The following is a 19,453-nucleotide window of genomic DNA, read 5'->3' on the forward strand; positions in this document are numbered from 1 at the left end:
ATGGCTGAAAGAGATAACGGAGAGAACGCAGACAGTTGCATAAAATCTATCTCATAAAACGTTTATTTATGCCATTGTGATGGCAATCGTGCATACGGCCCAATCTAATGATAAACGGTTACCTGAAAGGGGTGTCACGTTTGCGTTGCCGACTCTTAAGAAATCTCAGTACACCCTTTTAGAAAATCCTATGCTGCAATTTTTAGACGAAACCTTTACAGGTAGCTGGTAGCACAATCTGAAAGCGTGGGAGGAAACTAATCCGAAACAGCATTGGCCGTGTTCCGAACTGTGAGGATAATTCCCTGTTAATAGCTAGCGGTACGATGGTAAATGATATAGATGAAAATCTATATCTGTCCGATTACATTTAGCGTAGGTAATTACTGATATTTGCCAACGACTTGGGGTAATCCCATGTGTGGGGTACATGTGGGATTAGCCCACGTTGCTGTCGTTGTTACATACAATGCTGAAAATAGGGAAAATATATACATGAGTGATTATCATCTATTATACATAAGAATTTCGGTTGACCGTTCTGTTTGTTATTTCCTTATAGCTGTGTATTTAAAAGTAACTTTTGTGCAAATAAAATAATAGTATTAGATTATAATTCTGCTTTGAAAATTCGTATTAGGCATTTACGTAAGTGTCAATGTACCTTGGTTATGGAAAATCGATTTTTATAACGGTAGTCACGTTGGTGTTTGCAGAATAGTCTACTATGTTCCTACTTCAATGTTTATGTAAAGTGTGTAACTACTACTATGCTACTCCTCTAATAGATTTCTGCCTTATTATGGTTAATTTCGTACAATCCGTCTGGAGAAATTGTGAGTGATGTCTATTCTATTTTTCCTAAATAACATAACATTACATAACGTAGAATAGAATGATATAAATCAAAAAATGTGTAGAAAAATGTAAATACATATAATGAATATACCTATGAGTACAAACAGTTGTGAGGCAAAAAGAGACAATAAAAAAATACATTCAAAATTGATAGAAAAATAAACATAATAAAATGTGCAAAGAGTTTGCAACAGTGTTAGAAAATTCTTGACAGGACAAAGCATGAATACACCGTGAGACAAAAACAACTATTATATGTTAAGTATTTAGTACTTTTCACTCGTCGTAACTAACTATTTTTTGTCTCAGTAATAGGCACGGTTTTTTTTTCAAATGCCATGAGGATCTAAGCTACTATTACCATGGTGAACAAGCGGCCGGGTATTGAGTTGTGAAGTTTCCTTCTCTTAGACTGTAGTAATACTTTAAACACCTTGCTTTCATACCATTACAAAGAATGACTAAACATTTTTCCATTACAATGAAAATTTACAGTAGAATATGTGTATAAATCTGTTTTAAGTGGTGCGTTTATTTGAGTCATACATTTGAGTTCGTCAGTGATCTCTATCTCAATATGGGTATGTCATATTTAATACAATTAAATAATGTTTAAATAATTTCATATTTAATATAATTAAGTCTTGATTGTCTTTTATTTGATTGACGACGATTGTGTTCGAGAAACTATTAATTATTAACTATTTTATAAGACGAATTTAATATCAAATCATCTTATGTAATTGATTGCTGTTGAATTTACAAACACTTTTTTTAAGTGAAATAATTAGTCGTTAAATTGACATTTATAGTAGTAAGCAATTAAAAGTTTCAATATGAATCAGAATCAAGTATGTATTTAACAAAGGTTTTTTACGAAATTATGCTGTATTTGAAGTATATGTTTACTACTAGTTATTTAGTACCTCCCTATAGTAGATCTGCTTATTTAAGAAGTCCTCGATAGTTTATTTATTTATAGTATATATAACAAAGAAAATTTATACTGTTTTCTGTCTTCAATTAGGCAACGGATTTTTTGTGGACTCTATTCTAAAGAGTGTAGAGACCACAAAAAATCCGTTGACAATTGTATTATTTTATTGTTTTGTTTGGTGAACAGTAATAATAAGTTTGTTTTCAAATATTGTACGAATGCCTACCGCAGCCGATATCATCATCATGCCGCTGTATGCACATCGTTTAAATGTAACAATTATGTAAATGACAGGGATGCAATATGGTCTGTGAATTGCTACGTTATCCGACCACATCGACACGCGACGCATTTTACCCAATTGTTATTTAAACTGCTTTTAGAGGCATCATTAAAGGATGTGTTTAATTGGATTTATGATATGTTAACTGTTTTATTAATATGTTAAAATATTTATATATATTATTTATTAATTTCTGTAGAAAATAGATGATGTCTTATGTTTAAGTTATATTTTTGGAGTATATATGGTGGTAAATAATTTGAGAATGATTTTCATATACGACATACGAAGTAATAATTTGATCTGTGTACAAAATAGTATATTATGCAAGTTTTATTTTGTATTAATTTGCTTACAACGTATCGTAAAACTGTACTTTTCATTAAGCGATTTAACATAACATGCACTGCTCTTGCGTACTTGTAAATGGTGGGTTTAGAAAGTTAAAGTATAGTTTTTTCTATGTTATAAACAGGAATTATATCGAGTTACAATATCAGATTTAATAATCAAAGTCTGATACGATACGATTATTTGTCTGTGGATAAGGCATGTGACAATAATATATATGTCTATAGAAACTAATTCCAGTTCTTGTTATTTTGTTAGGTTAAAGATAGAGATAGTGTAAGATTAAAAATAGAACACTTTAAAAACTTAGAATGTCAACCACAGAAAACTGTTATTATTTAATATAAATTTCTTAATTTTATTTATTGTAAACGTTTTTAATTACGACCTTTCTCGGAGTCCTTTTAAGTAATACTAGGAGGATAATTCATCTTTAGTTCGTAATAATGTTTGGTAACGAGATAACAAGATATTGTGTTTGTTCAGTAGTGTAGTATTTGCTTTGTAACAAGTTCGTCAGTCACCTGTCAGTGTAAACAGCCGTCGTCAAATACTGTTTACCGGAGAAGTACGGACGACCACAACGAGACCTTGAGGGTTCAAGAAGCCTCCCGTGTCTAGTCCACGAAGGGTCCTTGCTCCTGATTTACTGCCTCCGAAAACCGCAGGGATTCAATGTGCCTTTGTTGCAACAGTATTTTATTGAATAATAAAATTTCTCCACAAAATGGAACAAGTTTATAGGTCATAATTCCTTTTTAATGTCTATTCTTATGGTCGCAAACTAAAAAATCTGCCGTCTATTGTCCAAATGGTATAGAATATAAATCATGTTTAATAATATAATTTGTCAAATGAAAGTAGGGACCTAAAATATTGAATATTTTGGGTATTTAAAGATATTTTTAAATTTCAATAGTCATATAAATATTAAATACTTGTAAGAAAGTTTACCAGTAGAGATTGCTTAAGAGTGACGTGGTTTAGTATATATATTAATTGTGAATTTTATTTATTTTATGCTAATAAGAGAAGCAGTAGACCAGACAAAAGATACGAGAAGAACATTATAAAACAAACAAAAAATTTTTTCTTATTTTTATACAGATGCAAATTAAATACACAACTTGCATTTGCTGCTCAAATAAAACTTGTACCTATTTATTTTAATATACATTTACTTCATTTATTTATTTGAACTTACTTAGCATTCTCGACCAGACAATTTATGTAGTATAGAAAACTGTTTTAGCATTATATAGATATTTAAATTTTTAGGCGTCTATAATACTTCTGTATATATAATAAAGAAAATCATGGACGGAAATAATAGAACGGAGTAATTCTAAACGATTTTTGGATAAGGTTAAAATGGTAAACAAAATTTGCTGATACCATAAGGAACAAAGAGTCAAATGAATAAAGTTTTAGAACAGATTGAGGTGTTACCAGTTAATAAATTTGTTGAAAAACAAAAATGACATCAGCGGCCAATTTAAATTAGTGGCGCAACGATATAAAATAAAGGTAAAACACATTCGTGCCACAGATAGCATCGATTGGTAAAATGCGAACACGAAGATAATGACTCGATGAATAATAATGAGGTTGGTAAGTGTGAATCACCAAATATATTTAAATTGTTATCAATTAAAAGCAATATAATAGCGATTTGAGTCGCATAGCTACGGCCATATGGTGCAGTGCGCGCCTGAGCCTTGTGTGGCCATTAAATTAGGGGTAGATGTTATAAAAAAATGGCCAAATATATTAAGTATTAAGTTGGTACAAGTACTTACCACTAAAAATAAGAATTACTTGGTTTGAGTGTTTTTCGTCATTCGGTTTTGATAGATATTATTTAATCAGCTGACATTGGTCGCTTGGATTTTACTAGTAAGGGAAATTCACTAACCTCATCTGTTATTTCATAATTTCAATGATTATGTACTGTATAGATTTAGAAATCGCATATGGGTTAGGTTGTCGTGTTCAACCCTGGGCTTGTGTCAAATGATATATACTTTAACTAATTTGTTTTATTATCTTTTCTCATGTTATTAATCAATCTCAAGTAGAAGTCCAACGAATATTTTACAAACATTTGAAAAAACATAGAACAGCTATTGAAGAGGTTGATTAAATGTACGAGTATAGTTATAAAAATACGTTTTTAAGTGCAGAGATTGTTGTTAAAGCGTTTGTTATATTATTTTGAATATAAAAATGTATAGATAACAAATGTATAGATAATGAAAAAATAACTAAACAGTTGAAGTAACTTTCCAATCTATTTTATTAATTCTGGTCAACGATCAAAGTGCTCTTGACAGCAAAATAAAGAATTTAAAAACATTAAATGTAAAGTACAAATCGAATTCTGTACAGTAAAATTAAGTATTTTTTGGTACATAGGATTTAATAAACAAAGTGTGATACGATATACCTATATCGTGAGGACTCTGGGTTAATGGCCTCACAGTTCATGTAAATTTGTCGGGCTCAATTGAAGTTAATAGGACTGTAGAGAGGGTGAGGATCGCCAGCTGACGCTAGGTGTGAGGGAATGCAGCCCTCCCTGATCCGCACGGCCCACATCGCTATTGCGTATACGCAATTGATGGTCAAATAAAAAAAACACACAATATCATTCGTGGGTGGGTTACACTTTTTGTGCATTTACAGAATATACTTATTATAATTATATTTTGATACGGAATATAATAATATATTATATTATGTATGAATTAATTCCTGGGAAGAATCTATATTTTGCGTGATCCAAAAATTAACCGGACCGGCCTTACTAGAATAAAACAATCACGAGTTTGACGGATGAGCCAACCACTATTGTAATATAAAATATCTATGCAGTTTGTATATTGCAAGTTGTATTTTCTCCAAAGACGGAATAACGTAGTAAGTAACGGAAGATTTTACATTTAAAAAAAATGACAGGTGGATGTAAGGTATAGGTATATAATTTTGATTTTTCATAGCAAAAACAACAGAACTTATAGATAAATAGATACTAATCAATTTTGAAGCATATACCTAATATGAATAAAATCAGAATTAGCTCTTAAAATTATTGGAAGAAGGTTTAAAGTTAATGGCGGCAATAAATATTTGTTTGTCTGTGGATAAGGCACGTGGCAATGACAGCTGGCTGATTATTATCTGTGGGTGGGTACAACAAACTTTCCGTAACGCACACGTGGAGTTCCGATATCATAGGTGGTACGCGTGCTGCATTCGCTTCCGATTACTACCTGATCTATAGATAGTAAAAAAACAATAATATACCATATTTTTAATTGTCACTATGACTCCAATGATACCTACATAACTGTACATCCTTGGCTTTCCAAGGTACGTACAGAAAATTTGTGTCTAGGTTTGAGAATACCATTTGAAAAAACAATAATTGTGCTCAAAGTACTATTATTTATATAGAGAAATGACATGAGATGGAGTGTACATAAACTTTAAATCAGATAAGGCCTTGAAATTAATATGAAAAATCAAATAACTGTTTTTACAAGATTGAAGTTTAAGTGGTAGATATACAGCGTGAGACACGTAGGTACATTTTTTTATTAATCGGTATAAACAGACATTTTCATATGATGCGGAAAAATAATTCCTTTTTTGAAATTGAATCAAAATATTTTAGATTACTTATTATTACCACGCATTCCAGTCAAGTAATAAAATATTATAAACAATAAAATTGAGAACTTAACGTAGTGAGTTCTACTAAAAAAAACAAAGTTTATTTATTTATTTATTTATTTATTTATAAACACAAATAAAAACAAAGTTTACGTGACTTGTGTTGGGTTAAACACGTTCGAAATTCAAAATTTCATTAAAATTCCTTCACATAGTTGATTGAATGCGAGAAGCATTCTTTTTACTATATAACATTAACAGTAAAATACAAATTACTTAATTTTATGAAAAAGTGAATTAAAATAAAGCATTTTCCATTTTAACGTATTATAATAAATAGACGTCGGTACCTACTTATTAAAAAATATGCTACTGGCCAATACCTCTCTAAATAGAAAAATAATTATGTTCTTATTTTGAAAATTATGGCGCGCGTATTGTTTTCACATAAGGAAAACGTAATAGGCTATGATATTATTATCCTGATTAGACACTTTAAATAGATACAATTAGTGGAAGATATTCGTAATTATTTTAATTATATAATACATCAGGTAAATAGTTTTTAGTTAGAATGATTAGATCCATACTTCACAGTTTCGAGATAATAGTAAGTTAAGTAGTGAGTAATAGTATATTAGTAATTAGAACATCAAACCAAAGATGGGCGATAGAATAATAAGTACTTACTGCATTATATTATATTAATTTAAAAGTAGTTTGCGATTTAGTTAACTACCGACTGGTATTTGATAAAAACATTTGCAGTTTTATGATTGTGTATTATGGCATCGATTTCATGGTACTTATAGGATCGTAAATTACTAGGATTAGTGGAAATTTCTAGATTTAATTTCTATGCGCATGTGTATACACCTGCGCTTAGCGGCGTCACCTGCCGGCAACTCCAAACATGGCTCAGTTGGAATCACAATCATAGCTCGTAATATCTAGACAAACATGATTTGGTAAACAGACCACGTCATTAGCTATGATTTTTTGTACCTGACTATAAATGAGACGGTAGTTAAGCACCTATAAAATTGTCTATAATTTATGAGAGTTATTTATATATAGTAGGGGTGCTGATGTTTACTAAATAGACAAACGGTTTTGATATACATAATCATTATAGTGATTTTTTTTATATAATATGCATTAAGTATTATTTTCATTATATGTAACAGATTTGTCTGTCTGTCTAGAAATGTACTGTCGTAGATGTTATACATTAATGAATAGGATATTTTTACACATATCTAAATGCATATAATCTAGGGTTGATTTTTTTGCAATTTTCAAAAAATATCTAATGTATAGTCGAATACCTATGAGATTGCATTCTGTATATAAATGTTTTATGATCGATAAGAACTTGTGACGTTACATTATTACCATATAAAGAATACTGCTAATGCTTCTGTTTTAATATTACTTTAAGAGTCATGTATAATTATTGATGTTTGAATTATTAATTTTACATAAAACTTGTATTCATGGCGGCTGGGTTAATATAAAATTTAATTATTAAATATATTAATATACCAATAATATAAAACCATTTTGGAAATTCTACTGATAAAAAAAACAAATAAAATGCATTTCAATAGAATTAAAATATAAAAGGTCATCATATTGTTTGTTTTTTCACTTGATATGCAACAAAGAGTAGTTTTAATTGCTGGGGAAAGAGATGAGAATTCTCATATTAATTATCCACTAAATGAGCGGACGCACTTCGTCAGAATTATTATAAACTAAGGGGTTAAATTTACTTTTGCGCCATTGTTTTTCGCCTATAAATCTTATGTGCGGCGTAATTATAACGTTTAATATGTGACAGTTGTATTGTGCGCATGTAAATGTGCTCCAGCGCGTACGCAGTTGAAGTGGGGTGAGAACGAAAATGGTCCAACAATATTGGGACACAACGGGACGCCACTTCACTGGCAACACTATAATGTTGTTATTAATTTCTTGCTATAATTTTACGTAATACTTACATTAAATGAAGTAAATAATTAATTTTCTGTGGTCACGCATGAAAACACATTTCGAACGCAATTCTAATCAATTTATAATAAATAAAAATACAGTCTATTTTTCGGTTTAATATGCTATAAATAAATATCCAGTAGTACGGTATACATAACTTGCTATTTAATTAACTATACTGTTTCAAAATTATATTACCAATAGTTTCTTTGTAGTTTGTAATGGATAGATAGATAGATATGTTAATAACATGGGCTCTATTTGAATTCTTCTCTAATTTTTTCCAACTAAGTAGAACTAAAATAGACAAACATAGATATTGCCTACATATCATGCATGTAATAGATATCTCTAAGTCCAAGTAAGTAAACATTCAATTATAAGATATATTAGCCTACAACGCTATCCATTGAAACCTAAAGGTTAGCTGGTAGAGAATGTTGTATGATACTTGTACACGTTTTATTGTACAATAAAAAATAAAAAAGATATTATATATATAAGGGTACTTGTATATTTTAGTTGTACAATAATTAATATTTTTGATGTAAAATAATTAATAAAATTACATTGTTTCCTCGCAATGGGATGCAATATATATTATTATAAATGAAAAGTAAAAAATAGTTCTAATGTAAATTTAAAAAAAATAAGTTTAAACATATACTACCGATTTTTTTATTAGGTATAAATCCATAGTATCCAATCGTATAGTTAACTATTAAAATGGCATGAAAATGCAATGTATCGTGTTCATTGTGACAAAGAAACAATGTAACAGTATAAGAACTTTAATACAGTGTACCTCTACCTCTTCAGCAGTTTATTATATCAATTGGAGACGTATTTCGATCGCTTTTATTTGAATTGTAAGTATTGTTTTGAGCACAAAAAGTAAGTAGCCACTCTAATGTGAGAAACTGTTACTATTGTATTGGTAGCGAATCGATTTCAATGTGAGGATGTGGGCACTTGTGGTGAATGCGTGGAAGTTTTCATTTCAGAATCGAATATGTAATATAATGTATAGGTAAGTACTAATGTTATCAGGAGGTAGGTATAGAAGGTAATTTTAAAAAATGTACCCAACATCTACTTCAAAATTTCTTTCACAAACTGTAAACTAGTCAGTTTTATTTTAAAAGTAATTATTTTTAAAGAGTAAAGCATGATATAAGTATCAATATATGTATAGTATATACATATACATTGCGAGTTTCATTAGACATTACATCAATGATGATAATAGCTGTACTAAACCTTTTAAAAATATAATAATTAATTTCCAATTATTATTTAGGATATCATAAAAGTAGTACTTATTATGTACCGAACTGGATAATAAAAAAAATACAATATTGTCATTATTGATAAATAAATAATTAGTAATAATTACATTAGAGATTACTACTTACAAATGTAGGTACCTAGAAATTACCCATTGTGACCTTTAGACGTAAAGCTTATACGTATATATATAATAAACTGTTATAATCGTAAACTTATTTACAAAATAACTGCTTTCTTCATATAAGTTAGTCAAACTGTAGATACTATAACAATGACCGGGTCGATAACATCTCAGTATAACAATTTCTACTCAACTATTAAATTTTAATAGTCGCCAAATTTGGATTCAATAATAAGATATTAAAATAACGTTTGAGCAGTCAATTAGGTGGCAACGTATCGTCCATCGCGATATCCCTATGGTGGTGCATTGTGGTCCGGCGCCCCGCGGCTAGCGGCGGCCTCCACTCGTCGCTCGCACAATGCATCCAATGTATTTCCTATTTTTATAACTGTTTCATTAAACAACGCTTCGCTGACCATTCAAGAGTTTCCATATTGTGGAAAGTTGGTAACATACAAGGGTTTTATAGTATTTGTTTTTAATCAGCAAGCCATTAGATTACTGTACAGTTCGCGCAATTATATCTGTAATATGTGCACATGAGTATTAAAAATGACTTACCAATATAAAGAAAATAATATTAATTTAGTAACTAGTAAGCTAATCCCGGAACTAACTATAAAGCTACACGACAATGTGCCTCTATTTTTTTTATAAATTATGCGGTTTCCACTGGGTTGTCAAGTAAATGGTCTCTGAACGGTAAATCATAATAACGAATCGTCCTTATCAAGATATCAACAAGAGTTGATGGCGACATAAAAGAAAGGCGAATAACCGAGTCCCGCAGCGGCCTCCCTACTGCGGACCCTGTGGATTGTTTCTTCACACCATCGTCAAAGAGTTGGGTCGTTCTCTTCTCGCGATCTATTCGATAGATAAGTGCGTTCTCACCTCCCCGCGGTCGCGGAGTCGCGAAAGGGTTTGCCGAATAATTGCAACAATCAATTTGGAGGAGCCATTGAACAATTTGTATGGTATTTGTGCGGGTTGTCACCAGTCGATGCTATCGGCGCACCTCGGGGTGCCTTGACGATTGCAATGGGAACTTGTTGTAATGGTTACTTTCACACAATTCAAATTCATACGATTTTTAGAGGTTCGTTTACATTTTTAAGTGATTTTATAATTACATATAATTTGTAGACACTATCAAGCACCAAAAATGTTGTTACTTAGATATGTATTCATTTCTTAATTTATTTTAAAGCTTATTTACATATACAAAAAAAGCTGTAGAAAGTGTTTTCTTACTGTGTCTCACTTATGTTTGACCCCAAATTACTTTTGCAAGCTCTGTGTCTTTTTGTCTATTTTTGTACTGGAGATATTTGAAGAGCTATATCAGTACACAAGATATAGAGCTTTCTTGGGCATAATAAATTGTGCTGTGCATATCCTTAAATACAAATACATATTCTAAATCTCTAGAAAAATATGATTTTTTATTGTGTAAATTCATATTAATTATTAGAATACTCACATTTGACGGTGATGGTGTTGTAGAAAGTGAATTTTTTTTTCATCTAACTTACTGTGTCATAGATAACTAACAATACTATAAGTATCTACAATAATGCGTTGGCCAACCAAGAATATCCAAGCCGACCCATAAGTTACCTGAAAGTCCGTAATAAGACATAAACATCGGCTCGTTGCAATATGTCACGTGTAACAAAGCGCTGCGGTAACGGTCCGCATCATTTGTCTGCCGTAACCCCGTAATTTATGATCTCCTGCCGAAGAATGAGGACAAAAACGGGGTTGCTGTTAAATATTTGCCTTGAGACAAGAGGGGGCGATAATTCGAGGCTATTATGACGTCATTTCACGCCTTTTGTGAGGTCGTCACGGCGTGTCATCTGCTCCTCGAGACGCCTGCCTCGACTATCTCTCGATTAAATCTATTGTGTCATTTTTTTACATCACGCTAGTCGGATACGCCACCGACGACGATTTTGTCCCGTTTGCCTGTTCGCTCAACTTCGCTATAAAAACACTCGAGGTCCTATTCTCTCGTGCCTCTTTTACGAGCTCCGTTTTGTGAATCTGTTATTGTTTGCGGTTGATAAACATCTCGCCACTGGGTAGGTAGAGATCATCATCACTTTTGCCGGTAGTTTATTTTAATAGAATACCATTGGACTTGTTTATCAATTGTTGTCTTTGTAGGTTGTTTAAGATATCAAATACGTTTTTTACAGAATGGACTTAATGAATAAAGAGTTGTCGGTGTTGACTGAGGACATGGGATTTAAGCCTGTGACTGTATTTAGACAAGATCCAAAGTTAGTAGCGGCTATTGATAAACTTTTTTGTGGAGATCGACATGAAAAGTTTCATAGTCTTGTTAGAGGGCCAGTAAAATTGCCTGATAGGAAATTAGAGTTTGATGAAGTTCAGCAACTTTTGAAGCTAACATCAAAGGAAGGTATGCACATATTTTACTATTATTGGTAGACTACACATCCATAATCCCAAGCTTCGATCTGAAACGGCTAACATCTTACTTAGGTACCTACAGTGATATTATTGGGTAAGGCGATAATTACAGCTCATTTCTAAGTAAAGGCCTCAGGTAGTGGTTGTCGCTACCGCTGCTCTTAGCAAGCGTATACTAGATACCAGTAGTTTGATTATTAGTTTGTCTAACATTTAAAATCATACAAAGTAGAGTACGATACTATAAATCTTAGTGAAACTATGTAAAATTATATTAAATGTGGCGAAACAGACTGAGGGATATGTAGATAGATATAATGAGATAGGACCGGCATTCTATTTTGTTTCCCATCTTCAAAGACTTACTTACAATTTTACAAAATTACGTACGTTGCTCAGTAATTTAAACGGCATTTAAAAGTTCCAGCCAAAATGTCAGACGCGTTTTTAAAAAGAAATGAAGCAAGGAAATCTCTTATAAGAAAAATAGAAGTGATACTTAGCAACGTCAACAAAAGTGCAGAGAGTGGTGAAACTCCCAAAATGGTAATCAGAAACCAGAGACTATGGAGCAATTGCATATATGATTTAGATCGGTATGTTTATGTATGTTATCGATACAGTACGTATCAATATTTTATAAGTGTGTAATGACTAAATTTATTTTAGTTTTAATTTAATAAATTACTATTTTAATTTGTTTCAGTGTTACATTGAAATCTTTCAATGAAGCCAAAAAATCAACAATTACATATTCAAGCACTGAAGACAAAACTAGATTCAATATAATAGTTTTTGTCTTAACAAAAGTACATGAACTACTATTAAAAAATTTGATCGTTACAAGAAGGTTTTGTATACTTTGACCTCATCTTTGTTAATTTATTTTAGTAGAGTTTCGTTCATTCATTATTTAAGAGCCGCACTCTTGTCAGTGGAGCTCTTTCCATTTTCCACGATATTTCATCAATCTCTTTAATTGTTGAGACGTTATACGTTAGTGGAGGTAATTTTCAAAATAGTGTATTTTAAGTTGTGACGATGAACTTTAAGTACGAAAATGTACGAATATTCCATATCTAATATGTATCGTGAATGGAAAACCATTTCATACGGAGTATAACAATGATATATATGTTCCAAGATGTTAGTTAGTGTGGAATTAACAAAAAAATACAATTTATATAAATAGTGATAATGGTAATATTGTAAATTAAATAGGAATGAAGATGAGAAAGTTCAGTTCCCAGGCTCATACAATCACAACATATTGTGGCTTAATAAAATTTATTATTATTAATTAACTGGTAATATTGTAAATTAAATAGGAATGAAGATAGAAAGGTATAACTTGAGACATTAATTTTATATAACCAGCGTTCAATATATATATTGATTTTTCTAGTTCTCGCCTAGTGGTCGAAATTACACTATAATTAAAGTAACATTCAGTAAGACTATACGAGACAAATAATATTAATATATTCTCAATTTGACCATAGACTTTAACAATAAACAAAAGAGTTTATATGCGCGTGTGTCAAATACAGTGTGTGTAATGTTTTTTTTATGTATAATTAAAAAAATAGTAGCATATTGCACTCCTTTACTATATATACCTAAGTGAGCAAAATTGTAGACTCCTCTATATGCACAATTGCCTTAAAAAAGGGTTCAAAGTTTTAATATTAAGATTAAGATTATTTAATATTATTGAAATTTGAATTATTTTAAAGGGAGCTGTTTTACCAGAACGTGACGAGATTTCGTAATCAGACGAACTTGGACATAGCGGTTAGGGATGTGTGTTGTTTGCTGGAGTCACCACCTTGGTGTCTTGGTATTGTTGCTACTGCCAAAGGTTTAATCGCGGGCCCACTTACAATGCGCTACAGAGATGGGACTGTAATCGATTGTACAACATTAGGTGGTAGGTAATCCTTGCTTTATGAAATTTGAAACGCAAAGCAGATAATATGAACAGCTAATTAACTAAGATAAATAATAAATTAAAAGCTGTAACATATTTCAGCAGGATAAATTGATATGTACTTTACGGATTTGCAACTGATGGTAGTTGAGATATACTATTAATAGATGAGATATACACAAGACACACACTCTTGTGTGTGTAATGTGTATATCTCACCTATCACAAACAACATAAATACACAAAGAAAAGTTTAATTTGAAATTCATCTATTTTAAACTAGTTTATAATGTGTACAATTAAAAGTGTATAAAGTGGATAATTCGACGCTTATTACAAGTTACTTACAGGTCGACTGAATCCTAAAGTAGATCTATACGATTAATTCTAGTCTATTCTAGTGATGAAGTAGTATTTACAGTTTTCCTATCTTATAGAGAAAAGGACATGTATCAATAAAAGACATAGAATTCAATAAACACTAATTTAATTGTTAATTTAATGATAATTTATATTGAATTCTAGGCACTCTAATACCGCAAGATGTAGAAGGCATACAGGAATTTAAATCGTCTGCGAAATATATTTTTGTCCTAGAAAAAGATGCCATATTTCAGAAGTTATTGGACGAAGGAGCACTCGTACGATTGGGTCCAGTTATTATTATTACGGTGAATATATATACAATTAATTAGTGGCAGTAGGTGTTATATTTCAATCGAATAGAGACATCAATTAAACCGTATTAACATTTCAACAAACACATTGTTATAGAGTAATAATATCACTGTAATGAAGTTCACATTCCTCATATATGCAAGTAATAAAATCTCAAGTAAATAATAATAATAATAATAATAATAATAATAATAATAATAATAATAATAGAGTAATAAATATCACTGACAACTAATACAAATACATAGATAGTAAATACATACATATTATTACCCAGACCGACACAAACAATCATATATGAATACAAATGTTTGTGCCGTGCGAGGTAACCCGCGACCATCGGTCGTAAAAACTAGACCGCTAGTAAATAAAATACTTTGTTTAAATATATTTTATTAAAAACAGGGAGTTGTTTTCACTTGAATCTGTTTCCGAACTAGAAAAGACCATATACGCTACCCTCATAGTAAGGAAAAAATATTAACACGAAAAAGTTTACATTCATAAGTGGCTAAAATATCTTATATGAATAAATGATTTATGACTTGATTTGATTTCCTAAATATTACGAGTACGTTACAACTACCATAGTATACTACCTAATCGTATTAGAAAGTTGAAATTTCTTTTGGAACTTTGGTATTATCTAAGGTTTCCCAGAATTTGTCACACGACAGAGAGAACAACTTCCACCTTATCCTCTGGTAAATAAAATTATCATATACCTAATCTAATATAAGAAATTAAAGGCTACAAGTAATTAAAACGAATTAAATATTCAGGGTAAAGGATATCCAGATGTGTGCACTCGTCAATTGCTGTGTCGCCTCTGCAATGAGCTGCATTTGAAGGCGATAGCGTTGGTCGATGCTGACCCTCATGGCTTCGAAATTTTTCTTACGTACAAATATGGATCCTTGGTAAGTCGTTGAAACATTACGGCGACAGCTTAGAGTGTCGAAAGAGTTCAGAGGGAACACTAAAATGGTTACTTCACTTTACTTTGGTTGTGTAACAATATTAAAGTTATTTTACAAATATGTTGTAGAAAATGTTCGTTACATACCTATTTTGATATGGAATAGGGAAAGGGTAATAAAAGCAAGAAAGCATACATTCATTTAGATGATGCCAAGTTAAATGTTAAAAAGGGTATTAAAATATATTTTGTAACACACATACTTATAAAACACTTGTGCAGCCCATTAATTAGTGTTATAATATTTGATATGTTAACCTAGTTGACAATTACAATGTTTATACCTAAGTATTGTTTTACTTATGCAGGTAGAATTATATAGTATCCTCTTTTGATGTTTTTGTTGACCTGGAAGATATATATTCTACTGATGGCTAACCTATCAATTTTATCTATCTTCACGCCAAATTTCTTACAGCGTAGGGAGAGATAATGTGAATTTTAATCATGTTTATGCATGTAGGCTCAATCGCATCTTTCTTCATCTCTCGCTTGTACTTCCTTAATGCTGCTGGGAGCTAGCGTCCAGGACGTGATGACTTTATCGTCTAGTGAAGCAAGGCTGAAACTTACTAATCTTGATAAAAGAAAACTTGCAGCGTTACTAAAGAGGCCCTACCTACAAACTGAAACTGGTAAATATAATCTAAGATTTAATTCCTTCCTTTCCTTTTTAAATATATTATAAGACCCTGTGAAAATCTCCTAAAATTAAAAATATGAACTGTTGAGCAAGTCAACCTTTTGTAGGTAACAAATATATCAATGAATGAAATAATAATAAGTACCAAGGTACAGGTACAGATAAAGTGAGGAGTTTTCAACCAGCGAAATATGTCCCATTTGAATTTAACGTAGTTAGGTGATGAGCTTATTGACGTCTCTTAGTTTCATTTCGACGTTATCGGTGTTTACTTAAGTGGAAACTTACCCAGGAATATAAAATATTTTTTTTAGTTTTTACACCAGATTGTAATTAAATGATGATATATCTGGGACCGAATTAATTTCGACCTAACGACGATCGAACGACGTTCGACCTAAATTTCTATTTTCCTAAATCGACCTTTTTAATTCAATTATCTATAAACTTTACTCCTTTAGGTGCCCGTCTAAAACAAGAGGTAAATGCAATGTTGTCGAGTGGTATTAAGGCTGAAATAGAAGCAGTCGCAACAACTGCTGCAGCGCTGTGCGATGCTTATTTACCATCTAAAATTATTCAAGGCGACTATTTGGGCTAAGTTTTTGTGTACACAATTTATTAAAAATTAAGTTTTTGTGCACAAAATTTATTAACTAAGGGATTATATTATTCATATGTCTCTTTGTCTATTAAAATACATTTAATGTTTTTTTTTTGTAATTACTGTATTAAAAGTTGTGTTAGGTACAGAACCTGTGCAGATTACACAAAAAAATTTCATAAATAATCATCAACATTACTCTAATTTTTATTTAAAACTTTCTTAGAACGTTAATCATATAATGAATGTATATATAACAATCTATACAAATACTTACAAGAATTGAAGTGTAAGTTTGTAATTTAAAATTACCAGTTTTTCACAAACAATATCTTTCGTTCGTCTGTGTGATCTTTGAAACGGCTGGACCAAATTTGACTGGACTTTCACTCGTAGCTATCTAATGTTATAAGTACCTAGTAATTTAAGCGCCCTTTATATTATAAATTGTATTTATTCTAATAAAATATAAGTTAAATACCATGCGGACGAAGTCGCAGGCAGCTAGTTGTAAATAAATGAAAACCTAATTCGAAATATGCAATTGCAAAAATAATATTATTGTTTGGGATCCCTTTATATTAAAAAAGGGTGTCATATAGAGAGAGACCTTTAATATTAACAAACGTGTATGTGGCGCCACCTAGTGGATGCTCTGTATTTTAAATCATTCATTCCTGTCACCCCTTGCTTTCGAGCATAGAACGTTACACTTTGTGCGGAGTCACTGCTTACTAAATAAGGGGTACTCGGCATGTTTATAACAATTTATAACATGTAGATTGTAGATGGCAGTAAATATTGGTTTAACAAAAAGATAAAAAAGTCTCGTTTTTAATTTTATTTAAATCGCGGAATTTACACTTAATTTATGTAATGTAAACACTTCAAAGCTTTTTATCGTAAAAAGATTATAAATATATAAATATTGTAATTAAAGTCCACTGTACGCATAATATTTTATTTCTTACATCTAGTATTTTAAATATCTTGTTGAAGAGACAATTGTCATTTAAGAAAAATGAAATAAAAAATAAAACTACTTTATCTTCTGGTAAATTGTCAAAATTACGATAGTTTAGACATAAGTATACATTAAAAGGATTAAAGGAGAAAAAGCATTCCCAATGCAAGGTGTCTAAATTATCAGTTGTTCTCTGAATATGGATAACAATGACGAACAGTCTAATGAGAAGAAGTTACTGAATAAAGCAAAATCATATAGTACCCAAATGCCTACGATGAATATTAAGAACGAACCTATTAAACGTAAATCTTTTTATGTGAACGATGCTGTTAAATCATTGGATTTAGCGCTGTGTAGACTAAAGAAAAGCAAGTTGGTGAGTGATAATACCAATAGTGCTCACTCTAGTCCTGTAAGACGTGGGTCTATGTTTATGGATGTTAATTCCAGTTACAATTTCAACCATAGCACAGACAATGCATCTTTAATTTCTATGAATTTATCTCATTACGAGTTGATGCGTAACTTATCGCGTACCAACTACGACTCTGATGGGGCCTACAGCGGTAACACGTGTAACGCATATTTGAGTGCTACTGACACAACGGTCAAGAATGAACATTTGGAGAAATACTTCCGAAGTGCTGAGATATGGAACAAAAATTTCAGAGATAGCGGTCCCAGCACTTAGTGTAGCTCTTAAAAAATAATATGTCTTGCATTAAATATCTGGGACATACAATAGTATATCGTGTATAGAAATAAAACTTCCCGATGAACGATTATGTAAATTTCAAAATTTTATTTACTCAAAGAAACTTTACAATAATAACAGAATAATTTCAGAATTTACAAATGAAACGTACCGATCTATACAACACTGTAACTCTTAAACGAGACGATAAGATTTATAACACTGATTAACAATAGGTAACGTAGATTTTAGATGCTTTCTAGGGCCACCAAACCGCGTAACACTGAATATAACTTTTATTATAGAAACCAGTAGAAGGACAAAAATACAACACATGATTTATAAAATTGAATGTTAAGAACAAGATATCTAAGCTAATATATGCAACAAGCTAGACGTCTCGTTCTATATGTCCTTATATTTAGCTCTTTAGCAAAACACGACATTGTGAGCTGCTATTGTTTGCGGATTGTAGTCATAGGAGTAGGTGTACTAATTTCTGATTCAAGTGATATCGTTATTCAAATTACATAAATCATAACAAATGTAGTAATAAAATGTTGATTAGTTCTATTATAACTTAAATTGTAGTTATATTCAGTGCAAAGCACGTTCATCAAACTAACCGCTAAGGGAGCCTTCCGCAGCACTCTAAAGTTACGAAGGCGGACACTACACTGCATTTCAACTGTATTCGACTTGCAAAATGTTAAAAAACATAACTGATCTAACCAATTGTATATTGCATCATCAGTATGTAGATAAAAGTGTAACCTAATTTTATGAATACAGAAACTTTATTACTGACATCAAAAGAATAGTGGTTTATTGAGAGACCTTTGAAAAATTGCTATCAATAATAAGGTCGTCTTTACGCAATCGTAGGTAGGTGCTATTAACCAAAGAACTACAATATGTTACTTGTTACTTATATGAGTTGCAAAGAAAGCACATTTTCTTTTTAGTTTTCCTAATAGTTTTTTAGTTTTACATCCTGATTGTA

The 19,453-nt window shown here is 31.1% G+C and overlaps 2 protein-coding genes across 2 annotated transcripts; both read left to right on the forward strand.

Moving 5' to 3' along the window:
- The first annotated feature begins 11,718 nt into the window (after positions 1-11,718).
- LOC131852704 (meiotic recombination protein SPO11) lies at positions 11,719-16,786 on the forward strand. The gene is made up of 8 exons (XM_059203419.1): positions 11,719-11,944; positions 12,395-12,551; positions 12,662-12,805; positions 13,692-13,885; positions 14,411-14,556; positions 15,346-15,483; positions 16,006-16,177; positions 16,647-16,786. The coding sequence occupies exons 1-8, from the start codon at positions 11,719-11,721 to the stop codon at positions 16,784-16,786; spliced, it is 1,317 nt and encodes a 438-aa protein (XP_059059402.1).
- A 1,048-nt stretch (positions 16,787-17,834) lies between these two features.
- Positions 17,835-18,448, forward strand: LOC131852665 (uncharacterized). The gene has a single exon (XM_059203375.1). It carries the CDS (start codon positions 17,953-17,955, stop codon positions 18,445-18,447), a length of 495 nt encoding a protein of 164 aa, XP_059059358.1. The 5' UTR covers positions 17,835-17,952; the 3' UTR covers position 18,448.
- The last annotated feature ends 1,005 nt before the right edge of the window (positions 18,449-19,453 follow it).

Source organism: Achroia grisella, unplaced genomic scaffold (genome assembly GCF_030625045.1).
Source record: "Achroia grisella isolate CSIRO2021 unplaced genomic scaffold, CSIRO_AGI_Agris_v1 utg856, whole genome shotgun sequence".
Classification (NCBI taxonomy): Eukaryota; Metazoa; Arthropoda; class Insecta; order Lepidoptera; family Pyralidae; genus Achroia; species Achroia grisella.

Excerpts from the sequence above, each read along its gene's own strand:
- LOC131852665 (XM_059203375.1), top strand. The coding sequence starts at position 17,953 with ATGGATAACAATGACGAACAGTCTAATGAGAAGAAGTTACTGAATAAA.
- LOC131852704 (XM_059203419.1), top strand. The coding sequence starts at position 11,719 with ATGGACTTAATGAATAAAGAGTTGTCGGTGTTGACTGAGGACATGGGA. Across the intron at positions 12,552-12,661 it reads TGCATATATGATTTAGATCG|TGTTACATTGAAATCTTTCA; the intron begins GTATGTTTATGT and ends AATTTGTTTCAG. Across the intron at positions 12,806-13,691 it reads AATTTGATCGTTACAAGAAG|GGAGCTGTTTTACCAGAACG; the intron begins GTTTTGTATACT and ends ATTATTTTAAAG.